Source organism: Balaenoptera musculus, chromosome 14, assembly GCF_009873245.2.
Source record: "Balaenoptera musculus isolate JJ_BM4_2016_0621 chromosome 14, mBalMus1.pri.v3, whole genome shotgun sequence".
Classification (NCBI taxonomy): domain Eukaryota; kingdom Metazoa; phylum Chordata; class Mammalia; order Artiodactyla; family Balaenopteridae; genus Balaenoptera; species Balaenoptera musculus.
In genome coordinates this window covers 7,062,187-7,075,585 of record NC_045798.1, presented here as the reverse complement: position 1 = coordinate 7,075,585, position 13,399 = coordinate 7,062,187, and the positions used below count along the sequence as shown (strand labels likewise).

At 40.0% G+C, this 13,399-nt stretch overlaps 1 protein-coding gene across 13 annotated transcripts in view; it reads right to left on the bottom strand.

Annotated features, from left to right (window-relative positions):
* The window catches only part of MPHOSPH9 (M-phase phosphoprotein 9), a 54,877-nt gene that overhangs the window by 11,682 nt on the left and 29,796 nt on the right, over positions 1 to 13,399 (bottom strand). For all 13 annotated transcript variants that reach the window (XR_005022618.1, XR_005022617.1, XM_036874852.1 and 10 more), the window contains 4 exons: positions 8,038 to 8,085; positions 7,059 to 7,123; positions 5,545 to 5,646; positions 158 to 292 (listed from right to left, as the gene is read on the bottom strand). Coding sequence is in view for 11 of the 13 variants with exons in the window: in XM_036874852.1 (XP_036730747.1) it covers positions 158 to 292; positions 5,545 to 5,646; positions 7,059 to 7,123; positions 8,038 to 8,085 (350 nt within the window). In the remaining 2 variants the exon portion in view is untranslated. The remainder of the gene's footprint in view (positions 1 to 157; positions 293 to 5,544; positions 5,647 to 7,058; positions 7,124 to 8,037; positions 8,086 to 13,399) is intronic.

Here is a 13,399-nt window from a genome sequence, read left to right as displayed (position 1 = left end):
AGCCTTTCAAAATAAAGTAAAAATCAGATCCTCAAAATTAAGACATAAAAGGAACAAGGAGATGGCTCTTTACAACTTCCTGAACTTTGAAAGGCAACTGAAATCTCTAAGAAAACCTAACAGTCTCTAAATATGATCGTCAACGGAGCTGTCTCACCCAGGAAGGCAGGTGTCCTCAGGGTGGCTGTCTGCCTTGCTGTCCCGTGTGTCCAGAGGCTGCCCGGTGAAGATGGAATGCTCTGCTCCCGGGATCAGCCACTTCCGCCGGCTGACGTCGGAGCTCGCCAGCGTGCTGTGAGGACGAAAGTGTTCTCAGGCATTGCACGGTCTGCACTCCAGTGTAGACTGAGCACATACAGAAAACAACCTGCTCTGAAATAGTATTTCCACATTTACACAGGAATTTAAGAACCGCATAAAACAATCTTATTTTAGCTAGATGAACTCTATTTTACAGTTTTCAGCTCCAACCGAATTGTTATTCTTGGTTTCAGAAGAACAGTCCAGATTCAGGTACCGTCACGTGTACCCGGCTCCGAACACCCCGGCCCAGCCCCTCACCGCACTTCACACCCTTTATGCCCCGTCGAGCTCAGGGCCCTGAGGTGAAGCAAGAGCACCTTGCCTGTTCCTCCCAGACCAGCACCGCCGACAGAATTTTCTGTGAAGACAGAAAACGCCCTCCATGTGCACAGCCCAATACCGTGGCCACCGGCCACATACACACGAGCTTGTGAACGCTTGCAACGCAGCTAGCTTTAAACAGCTGTGGGGGCCGGCACTGCTGTACTGAACAGTGCACTTCTAGACCATGACGTTCCTCCCTGAGACTGTGAAGCCCGGCCCGACTGAGGCTCACCACACCGTACACTCCAGTCACTCGAGGCCCCATCCTCTCCGCACTGCCTCCTGCCCTCACCCCGCGCGCCCTCCACGCGCACACGGGAGCTGCCCCGAACTCCCGCCAGCGACTCGACTCCCTTCCTCAGTCGCCCCTGCAGAGGACGCTCACTGGGTGCATCATCCCAGAGAAGACAGCCCCCTTCAGAAATCAAAGCTCCAAAGATCCTGTGGCTCCCGTGCTCGAGCATCCCCACGGCGCTCTCACCGCGACGCCCACGACCCTGGGCCTCCCCTTCCCTGTGCACCAGCCCCTCCTAGCCTTCGGGCTCCTCTTCACCCCACTCCCACCGCCACCCCAGCACACACTCCTGGTAATCAGTACTCATCGCCTGGACCCCCTGCCCTGCTCACTTTCCATCGCACCTGACTGGCAGCAAAACCTAAGCCTGTCTGACTACAGTGAGCTCACTTTTCCTCTGTGTCTGTACTCCTACAGTTGAGCTTTGCTGGAAAAAAAGCTGCCCAGCTGTGTAGACTGGGGTATCACCACAGAATCACTATCACTATCTCAAGTGGACGCCCAACACTGGCTGCCAACACATCTTTCCGTAATTAAGGAGCTCCGATTCCCCAATATGACTATCTGACACCCTCTCCACTCTCCTCAAACCTCTCGCCCCAGCCTTGACTGTCAGGTGATAACCTTGCATCACACTCCAGAGAGAAAATAGAAACCACGAGACAGGAGCTTCTGTCTTCCTCTCTCTCCTCCCTTTCACAACCAAACTTTTTAAGAGCTGCCTCTTTTATCTATCAGTATTTTCATTTCAGCTCCCAGTCACTCCTTTTCCCCTCAATTTTTAAATTAAGAATCATTTCAAACATTCTTAGAAAATTACAAAGAGTACTATAACAAGCACTTGCCCATACTTAGTTTTAATAAATGCTAACATCTTACCATATGTGTTTTTAATTGTAAGACATAAATAGCATATATATGGTTGTTTGCATTTTTAAAATTACATAAAGGGCATAATGTACACATCCTTTTAATGCTGCTTTTTCTACTCAACATTATGTTTGAGACTTACCCATGTTAATATATATAGCTCTACCATTTTAATAGTTTATCCACAGTATGACTGCATCACAAGTCATTTATCCTTTCTCCTGTTGGTGGATGTTTAGTTTCTAATGTATCACCTTTCAACAATGCCATAATGAACATGTGTCAGAATTTCTCAAAGGTAAATACCTTACACTAGAACTGTGGAATTTGGGGTGTGCACATCTTCAGTCTTACTGGATACTGACAAATCACTCTCCAGATGCGCTGTACCAATTTTCAGTCCAACCAGTAGTTTGAGAGTTCCTATTTCTTCATATCTTTGTGAAATTTTACAATGACTGGCCTGTCTGATGGTGTGAGTGGTATCCCATTACTGTTTTCATTTGCAATTTTCTAATTATTAGTGAAATGAGCATCTTTTCATTTTCATTAGCCATTTAGGTTTCTTTTTCTGTGAACAGCTTGTTCATATTCTTTTATCACTTTTTTATTGAGGAGGTTCTCTTTTTTTATTGACTTGTAGAAGTTCTTTATATTCTGGATACTAATCCTTTATTGGTTCCTGTTCACTTTAAAAATGTAGGACTTCCCTGGTGGCGCAGTGGTTAAGAATCCGCCTGCCAACGCAGGGGACATGGGTTCAAGCCCTGGTCCAGGAAGATCTCACATGCCGCAGAGCAACTAAGCCCGTGCGCCACAACTACTGAGCCTGCGCTCTAGAGCCCACTCGCCTAGAGCCCGTGCTCCGCAACGAGAAGCCACCGCAATGAGAAGCCTGTGCACCGCAACGAAGAGTAGCCCCCGCTCGCCACAACTAGAGAAAGCCTGTGCGCAGCAACGAAGACCCAACGCAGCTAAAAATAAATAAATAAATTTATTTTTTTTAAATGTAAAATAGTTCAAGCATGAAGACATCCAGATGATACTCAGGCACCAACCAACCCGCTTTATAAAATCTTGATTCTCTGCTGTATATCCTTTAGAATTCTACGGAGCGGAACAATACAGATACCACAGAAGTCCCCCGTGTACCTTTCCAACCTCATTCTTCCCAAAAGCAACCATTCATGCTAAATTTGTGTTCAGCATCCCCATGAGTGCTTTTACACGTTTACTCCATCTGTATGACCCGTAAGATCTGCAGAGCTGATTTACATGCTAAAGTCGATATAACTAGTACCCAATTTCTTCTGCAACTAGTTTTTTGTTGTTGTTCCATATTATGTTCTTAAGATTAAACCATGTTGACAGGCTAGTTATGGGGTTGGCAACTGTGAGTAAAGAGCCAGATAATAAATATTTTAGGTATTATGGGCCAGGTAGTCTCTGTCACAACTACTCAACTTTGTCACTGCAGCACAAAGCACCTATGGACGATACACAAATGAATAAGCTTAGGTATGTTCCAATAAAACTTTATTTCTGGACACTGAAAGCTGAATTTCATATAGCTTTCAGGTGTCATGAAATATTATTCTTTGATTTTTTTTTCCAAACATTTAAAAACAAAAACCATTCTTTGCTCACAGGCCTTACAAAAACAGGTGGTATGGGAATTCCCTGGCAGTCCAGTGGTTAGGACTCCGCGCTTTCACTGCCATGGGCCCGGGTTCAACCCCTGGTCAGGGAACTAAGATCCCACAAGCTGTGCAGCCCGGAGCAAAAAAAAAAACAAAAAACACAGGCAGTAGGCTAGATTTGGCTGGGGAGCTGTAGTTTGCCAACCCCCAATCTAGTCTGTGCACTGTCATGCTGAGCAGTATTATGCATAAATGTATCACAATATACTGACATTCAGGCTGTTAGACATCTAGATTGTGTTCATTCACTCTTCGATACATTCACAACTGGCTTCCGCTTCTATCACTCCGTGCCAACTGCTCTCCAGGTCATCAGGAACCTCCAGCTTACAAATCCAACAGACCCTCATCCTTCATCTCACTGGCTCTCTCAACAGCTGCTTCAGCCTTTCTCCTGGTTTCCAGCAGCTCTTTCTCAGGTTCCTTTGCCAGCTCCTTTTCTACCCAACGCCAAAACACTGGGGTTCTTCAGAGCTTTCTCCTGGGCTTGCTTCTCACTAAACACACGCATCCATCCAATAGCTTTAAGCCCTATCTAGAAAGACGACTCCAATATCTGTAACTCCAGCCTTATTTCTGCACTCCAAACGGAAATTTATCATCACCTGCTTGATTTCCACTTGGAATTTACATGAATCTCAAACTATAATCTTCAAGACGGAAATTCTGATCTTTACCCCATGGTCTGCTCTTCCCATCTCCTCCCTGGTTCAACGTGACACCCTTAGCTGTTCAAGACAGAAACAAAGGACTTACCTGATGCCTCCCTTTCTTACCTTGCCATCCAATTCATAACCATGTTTGGTGAGTACTACCCTCCAGAATCTTCTCAAATCCTTCTCGTCTATCCATTTCTATGGCCACCACCCAGCTAGCACCATCTCTCTCCTAGCCCTGCAAGAGCCTAATTAGTGTCTCTGCTTCTACTCTTTTCCCCTCCTCATGGCAGGTGCATTAAAAAAATAGAAATCAGGTGACACAATTTTACTATATAAAACCCATCAAAGGTGTCCCAATGGACTTAGAGTAAAATCCAAACCCTTGACCCTGGCTTAGAAAGCTATGTATGATGGGTCTGTGATTTTATCTGGGGCTCCTTTATCCCACATGAGCCTCCTCTGGGTTCTTCAAACATAAGACTAAGCTCTTTCCTACCTCAGGACTCAGCAAGAGCACTGTCTCTGCCTGGAACACCCCTCCCTCCACACCTCCCACCTGAACGACTCTGCACGTCTTCCCTCTCCGTTAATGCGTACCTCCACAGAAAGGCCCTTCCCTGACTCCAACTTTAGCCCTCCTTTTTGTTCAATCTCAAATGTCCAATTTCAGTTATTTACATTATCTTATCTTTCAATAATTCATTATGTCCTACTAATATTAATTAGTAAAGATCTAGAAAAAGTTTCTAATTTGACAATTACAACTTAGGTTAACATTTGCAAGTTAATCTTTTTCTGATAAAACATCAATATTAGGAAGTTATGACCTACGCATTTAATACTCTTTATTTACATCAAAATCACAATAAAAACAATTCTAATATGAAAAAAACTTACTGTATAAATGAATCATCAAGATAATGCTCTTAGATTATAACAAAGCTAATTTGGAAAAACTAAAAAGAAAAATCCACACAACGTAATGCAGATCCATCTTCATAATTCCTTCCATTAACATGGGAATAAAATTTCTGGAAGTTTAGGGCTAAAAGTCCTTTTGAGATGTTCTAGCCCAATGTCCTTGTTTTTACAGATCATAAAACTGAGCTCCAAAAAATTAAGTGATTTGCCTAAGGTCACACAGCTGGGCAGAGTCAAAAACCACAAAACATCCCAATTCTCCTCACTCCCAATCTGATTCTACATTACCTTTCGGCAAATGCCTCTGCATATGAGCTTTCACAATATCTAACAGTTAGATGTTTTTACGCATCAAGTTCTGTGATGACATTTAACTGTGTCTTCCTCACGATTTAGACAGATGAGTGTCTCAATTCAATTACAGGGTGCACCTATTACTAGCTTTACAGAGAGATTAAACGAAGTAACTTACTTGGCACGTGAGGGTCTCATAGGAGTTTTAGAATTATGACGAAGACTTAACATATTTTCATGCTCTACTTGCTTGACCTGAGCTTCAAGTTTTGAAATTGTTCTAATTCAAAAGCAATAAGATAAATTAAGTACATTTCAACAAACTCAAAATACAGCTCAACTACAAATTACTTATTTAACAGACACTTCTAGGAAAGGGGTGACAAAAGAGCTGCACATGCATAAACCTTTTTCATAGTAAAAAGCCACATTACACTTTAAAAAGCTGGAAAAAAATCAGAGAGAATAAATAGGAAGGCAAATAGAAAAAACTCTACAAAGGAGCATTTCATATGCTACAAGCGAAGGAAAAGGGAACAACAAATACATTTAATACAGAAAGTAAAAAAAAAATTTAGAAATTTTACTACAGATAAAAACACACAGTATAAATTAAATAAAAATAAAATAAATTCAAGTAATCAAATAAATTGCAATTCTAACATGTTTAATTCTAATATGTATGTATTCATACGAAATATACACGGGTAAGGCTCTCACAAAAGAGGAAGCAGGCTTACCATCCAAAGCAGAGCTATTAAAAAGAACTTCCTGTTCTGAACAACTCTCAACCTATAGGCAGCTCATCTAATTTGTGCTGTGTTCAGAATAAAAGCTTATCTTCAAGCTTACCAAGAGAAAATAAGCACTCTGGCCAGTTAATTGTTTAGCGGATATCTTGGCATTCTTTCTGTCTTTTAGAACTTTGAATATGTCTCCATCTCATCTTTTAAACTTAAATTCTTACCTACTCTGTTGCAAGGAAGGTTTGAGGGAGAAAGCTCTAACAGGGCTAATGCTTATACCAAACTGATAACAAACGATCCCTAGAATTGAATGCTTCACAGAAAAGACTTGAGCAGACAAGAAAGCTAGACAGTGTTCCTGTTCTTCCCTATAAGAAGTCCTTAAGAGTGCAATAAAATCTCTAAATCAGGGACATCACTTATCTCCAAATAAAACTACAAAAATATACGCTAAAGCCAATTAGAAATATCTAATCATTCGCCATAGGGACCACTTAACAACTGTTCCTTTCCTAAGTAAGCAAATCAGATCATGAATACAGTCCCCAAACCAGGTCTTTAAGAAAGTAGATAACCACAAAATTGGTGTGAATGCTATTTTCTTTTTGGAGCACAAAGATAATTCAGTGAATTAGACTACTGCTTAAAATTCTTTTCAATGATTTAGTATCACTTAGGTTTTACCTATGCTAAGTAAATACATAATGTTTGGGGACATGCACACCTTTCAGGCACAGCCACCAATATATTTTAATCATTTAAAAATCTTTGGCTAAAATCAAATGTATTTCCAGGTGAAGGGAAGATGAGGATTAAAATCGAATCTCAAAGTGCTTAAAAATCCCCAAGAAAAGCTTTTTTCATCACTTTTAATACAGACACATATTTAAGGCCTGAAAGAACAGTTATAGAGGCATTTGCTTATTAGTAAGACAATATATTTTACCTTTTCAAATCAGAAATCTGAGTATGTGCATCAAGCAATTTGTTCTCAGTTTTATTTAATGTATCCTATGAAAATAAAGGAAAAATTCAGATAACTGAAAATAAATATTCAGATGTATTCCTTTTATTTTAAAATGCATAATATAAAACTAACCTAAGACTACACCAGAGAGCTACAAAGAAAATTATGCAGATACTCAGCAAGTATGGCATCAGCCACAGAGCCAATATACATAATTCAAGGGAAAAAATGAAGAGCAAAACACTGGTTTATACAAATAGCTGTGTGTAAGCCCCCTGTTTAATAAGCAAAGCCTATTATGCTTTGCTTGATTAGAAACAGTGTTAAAATGGACATATTTTTAACACAAACTTGACTAAAACCTCAGTAAATGGCAAAGCGAATACCTGTAATGATGAGATTTCAGATATAACAATTGGCCCCTGAAACCCCAGACATCTTGGCTACCTAGCTATGCAGGCCGTTTCACTAACCTTGAATAATCACAACCCTGCATTTTATGCAACAACTTGGACCCCACTTACTTATTGTGGGGTTTCACTGAATTCAAATACGTAGATCCCAAACAGAGTTTTAATTAAGAATTTAAACATAATTAACTCAACCCCACAAAAGCTAATGTTTTGAAAAACAAAACCTTATATTTAAGTAGTATTAAATAATTATTTGCATTTGTATGGTATTTTACCCTCTTCTAAAAATTTCATCTCATCTCAAATGCAATAGCCATTCAATAAATATTTGTTAAATTAACAAATTCAACAAATTTGTGAGTTAAATGGGCAGATATTTGAAAATAAGGAAACTGACACGAGAGGATAAGTGAGCGCTCTAGTTCAAATAGCCAGATGGGGACAGAGGAGGGGAAGAGAAAGGGAGAAAGGGTCAGATCTCTCGACTTCCAAACTAATGCTTTTGCCCCGACAGGAAGTTCAGAACATGAATGATCAACTGTTACCTTTACTCTTTCGTGTTCTTTTCCAAGGGACTCATACTCTCCTAAAAGCTACAAGGAAAAACAAAGAATTGCACCACAAAATTAAATATTATAATATCAACGGAGGGACAGTCTGTAAAATAACTGCCCTTACTCTTCAACGATGCCAGTGTCATGAAAGAAAAAGGTTAACACATTGTTTCAGATTAAAGGCAACTAAAGAGATGAGTGAATGGATCCTGGACTGGGGAAAAAGGTGACATAAGGGAACAATTTGGATATGGACTGCATCAGTATTAGATTTCTTTATTTGGATAATTTTTCTGTGACTATGGATGTATTTCTTAGGAAACACATACCAAAAGTATACGAGTAAAGGGGCTCAATGTCTACAACTTACTCTCAAATGGTTCAAGAAAAAAAAAATATATATATATAATGTATGTGTGTGAAAAAATATATATATGTGACATGATAAAGCAAATATGGCAAAATGTTAACAACTGGTGATCCTAGGATATAGGAGTACGACAGTTCTTGCAAGTTTTCTGTAAATTTCAATTTATTTCAAAACAAAGTAAAACAAATAATTTATTTCAGTCAATGCCCTTTAAGTAAGCAGTATTTGAAAAGATTAAAATGTATTTGCATTGTTCTCTTTGGAATTGTTTGCACACTACCTTTTGTTAAGTTAGTTCCACAGAGTAAAGGTACAATCCCCAAAGTCTAATATAATTAGGTAATTTATTTAAAAATACATAAGTGAGACTTCTGGTGAAAGAAGAGAGATTCATCACAGGATTTTCTTTTTATCCAGAGATCCCACTAAATTAACAATGAAGCAATTAAAGAGAAAACAAAAGAGGTAACAGCAACGAGTGAGAGATTTCAATGAAGATGCAACAAGGCTACAACTTCCAGAGTCTGAATAAAGGATGCTAATGGCAAGTAGGTTGATCTCTTCATAACCCTGAGAGGCTCACAACTTGAACCCCAGGTTCAGTGGTGGGCAGGGTTGAAGCACAAGGCTGACCACAGGAAGCTGGTTCAAAGTCCTGGGTTAGAGCCCAGGGCCTTTTCCCATCCCATACAGCAGTGGACTGTTCAGCCAGGCAACAGGGCATAGAAGACATGACTGTGAGAGAAAAATGCAACTTTGGAAACACAAGTATGATAGCGGGGTGGGAAGGGGAGGCAAAGAGATAAAGAGAAAATGACTAAGGAAAAGTCTTCAAAAAAAAAACCCACTTGACTCTCCCCTCCCTCACTGCCACCAGAGCCTGGCTGATAGGTTCCAGACAAGAAACCAGAAGACTTTTCTTTGGGAAAACTGAACAACCCCAGAAAAAAAGACACATTCACACCTGGAGGTTCCCTAACCAAATGCCTGGTGTATCACTTACGACTGCTTGTAAGTGAAGGTACCAGGAAGTAAGTCCCATCTGTGCACACAGAGTCTCCAAATAGCTTTTTACTGCCTCCCTCTTAAATGTGAACCTACCAAAGAACCAACATTTGAAAAAAAAAATTCCATATGAAACAGACTTCAAATCAAAATGAAATGTTAACTTAGAAGAAATAATGAACCAAAACTAAAGAAAAGTATCAAAAGAAAGCTATTATTGGGACCTCCTTGGTGGTCCAGTGGTAAAGAATCCGCCTTACAATGCAGGGGATGTGGGTTCGATCCCTGGTCAGGGAACTAAGGTCCCACATGCCACGGGGCAACTAAGCCCACATGCCACAACTACTGAGCTCACGTGCCTCAACTAGAGCCCACATGCCGCAAACTACAGAGCCCACGTGCTCTGGAACCCAAAGCGCCACAACTAGAGAAGAGAAAACCTGCACGCCACAGCTAGAGAGAAGCCCACGCGCCACAACAAATGATCCCACGTGCCTCAACGGAGATCCTGTGTGCCGCAACTAAGACCCAACGCAGCCAAAAATAAATAATAAATAAATCTTTAAAAAAAAAGAAAGCTATTATTAATATCCTCAGAGAAATAACAATGTTATATTCACAAAACAAGAACAGAAAGCTTTGAAAAACTAGCAGAGAATAAAGAGCTCTTAGAAAGTAAAAATGAGAAAAGACATAATTAATACTAAGACTGGAAGATAAAGGACAAAGAGGCCATGATGAACACTAAAACATAAATAAGTCTTAGAGAATCAACCCATGCAATACAACATCTACTCATAAAAGTTCCAGAGAAAGAGAAGAGAGAGAGGCAGGAAATTAATAGAGAAATAACATCAGCAAGTTTTGTAGAACTAAAAGACATTAATTTCCAGGTTGGAAGAACCTATGCCCCAAACACTGTTATGGACTATCAGAATACCAGGAATAAAAAGAAGATGCTAGAAAGCTTCCAGAAGGCTAGTCATGAAAGGCACTGTGTCTGTCAGGAAGCTCTTTCAGGACACCTGTCCTTGGTACTCAGCCATTATGCTGCAAAGAAGCCCAAATGAGGCCACATGGAAGGAAACATGGAAAGAACTGCAGCCTTAGTCGACAGCCATCATCAAAGGCCCCAACTTCTGAGTTTCCAGCTAAGGTCCCAGATAATGCTGGGCCGAGATAAGCTGTCCCTGTTAAGCCCAGTCCAAGTTCCTAGACCTCCAAGGCCATGAGCAGAATATGTCCAGTTTGGGGGTCATTTGTTTTGCAGCTCTGGTAACTGCAACGACACCCTAGAGGTACTTGCACACGTTGGCAGAGGAGATACATACAGGAGTGGTCATGGGAGTGCTGCTCATAGCAGCAACGAAAAGAAACTGGAAGCAGGAAAATGGATAAATAAATTGTGGACTACTCACACAATGGAATACTACACAGGGATGAAAACAAGTGAATTAGTGCTGTATGCATCAGCTTGGATAAGTCTTACAAAGGAAAAAAAGTTTCAGAACAGTAAATACAGTATGATAGCATTTATAGTTTTAAGATATGCCGAACAAACAACACTGACTAAGCAACCATACAAACATGATGATACAAAGACAGACATTTACTTCTAAGAAGGCAGAGGGAATCAGAAAAGGTACATGGAGGGCCTCAACGGCATCTACAGTATTTTAATTCTTAAGGTGGGTGGTGGGTCTACATGTATGTGTTATATTATTCTTTATACCTTTGTATATACCAGAAATATTTCACATACAAATGTTTAAATAAAAAAGAATAAAAACTACATGTATCAACACGGCAAATCTTAGAAACAATGTTGAGAGAGAAAAACAGGTGGTAGAAGGATACAGTGCAATACAATTCACATATGGTTTACAAACATACACAACATTACTATATATTGTTTAAAACAACGTGCATATATAGTAGAAGTAAAAAGAACAGAGTGGGGATAACCAAGAGCACGATTAGCATAGCAGGCACCTCTAGGGTGGGAGGGAGAGGAGTAGAAGAGTGTCTTTCAACAGTATCTACGGATGGCCAGTATATGGGGATTTAATGCATTACTCTATACCTTTCTGTGTGCTTAAAATATTTGACATGATAAATGTGGAAAAAGTCAGTGTTATCCCTGGAAATATTCATGTAATTTCAGCTGAAAACAACATTCTACCTATCCTTTGTGCTTCACTGCTACTCAAATAATGATGGGTTTTTAATTAAAGACAATGACATCCCAGAAGCAATGAACATACCTAGATCTTAAGTTTCTAAATACCATCTTCCACTTAAAGGAACCAGGGCTCCAGGGAAAAATGACGGACTTAGGGCCGGGGCTAGAAAAGTACAAGATGGGCCTGGAACATCCGGCTGTGGCAGGAAGTCTAGATGTGCTCAAAGAATGACAGGAACCTGTCAAAAGGCCACAGAAGCCAGCTTCACACGTACCCCTCAGGCCAAAGCTAAGACAAAGCATCAAAATAATAAACAGAGTAAAAAAGACTACCTCACTGAATAAAATAAGCATCCATGAGTCCACGCTGATAAGCAGAAATAAAGAAGAAAGGAAGACTACTCCCTGCAGTAAAATGTAGAGGGAATCACAGAATTAGAAAAAACACCCTTTGGCAGCCGCCACAGTAATTAGTGGTTTCAGGCAAGACACATCAGGGCACGCTACAGCTACTGGGTAAAAGTTTGATGAGAAAAAGGTGATTTACAGAGTCTTAAATTACCCTCTCATAAGTTACATGTTAACTGCAGTGGGGGAGGGGCAGGATATAACTTTACAGTGGAGACCCCTGGCAAACCCCACCTTCACCAAGTGACTGGAGTTGACACTCACACAGTTCCCATGGGCCTCCTAACCGGAAGTGCTAAGAGGGGCTCCTGTGCATCACGACAACCCAATCTAACCGCGAAGAAACACACAACCAAACTAAGGACCATTCCACAATGTGCTGGCCAACGGACTCTCTGTGATGACAGATGCGGTCCCCACGCGCTGCCCGACACCGCAGCCACTACCTACGTGTGACCGCTGAGCACCTGAAATGTGGCCAGTGCAACTGGGGAACTGAACTGTTTGTTTTACTTAACTATAATCAGTGTAAAGTTAAATAGTCACATGTGGCTAGAGGCTACCATGTTAGAGGGCGTAGTTCTATAAAATAATTAGTCTATGATCTTCAAAGAGTTTTAAGGTTATAAAAGACAGAAAAACTGAGGATCTGCTCTAGGTTAAAGGAGATAAAAGAGATGTGACAACTCAATGCAACATGTAGTCCTGGATCGGATCCTGAACAAGGGAAAAAAAGTTTCTTTTGGTATAAGGAATACTTGTGGTATAATTTGCAAAAATTGAATGGCATGTATAAATTAGATTACTATATTAATGTTAATTTCCTAATTTTGCTATGGTTATATAAAAGACTGCCCTTGTTTTTAAGAAATAGACCTTGAAGTATTTAGAGATGAAGATGCATTATATCTCTAACCTACTCTAAAAAAGTTTGGAAAAAAAAAAATTTTTTTTTTTTTTTTTGAAAAAATCTTTAGACTATATGTGGACCGAATGACAAAGCACATATTATAAAATGTTAACTTTCAGAATCTAGGTGAAGGGTATATGAAAATTATTCACACAATTTTTGCAACTTTCTGTAGGTCTGATGTTAAGAAATACAAGTTTTAAAAACCAGGAGCTCATGTACTCACACACACTAAAATTATACAATTAATGTGTATGAATGAGAACAGTAATAACCAAACCATGTAAAGTTCTAAACAAATATGGCACACTGAACGGAGTGTTCATATGCACTCCCTCCTGAAACTTTACTAAAATGACTATAAAGGAATAAAAAACATAGGGCTTGCTGGTATGATATGCCCAAAATGGTACTTTACCTCTGTGATTTTCCTCCTAATAACCCTAGTCTAATCATGAGAAAAATATTAGACAAATCC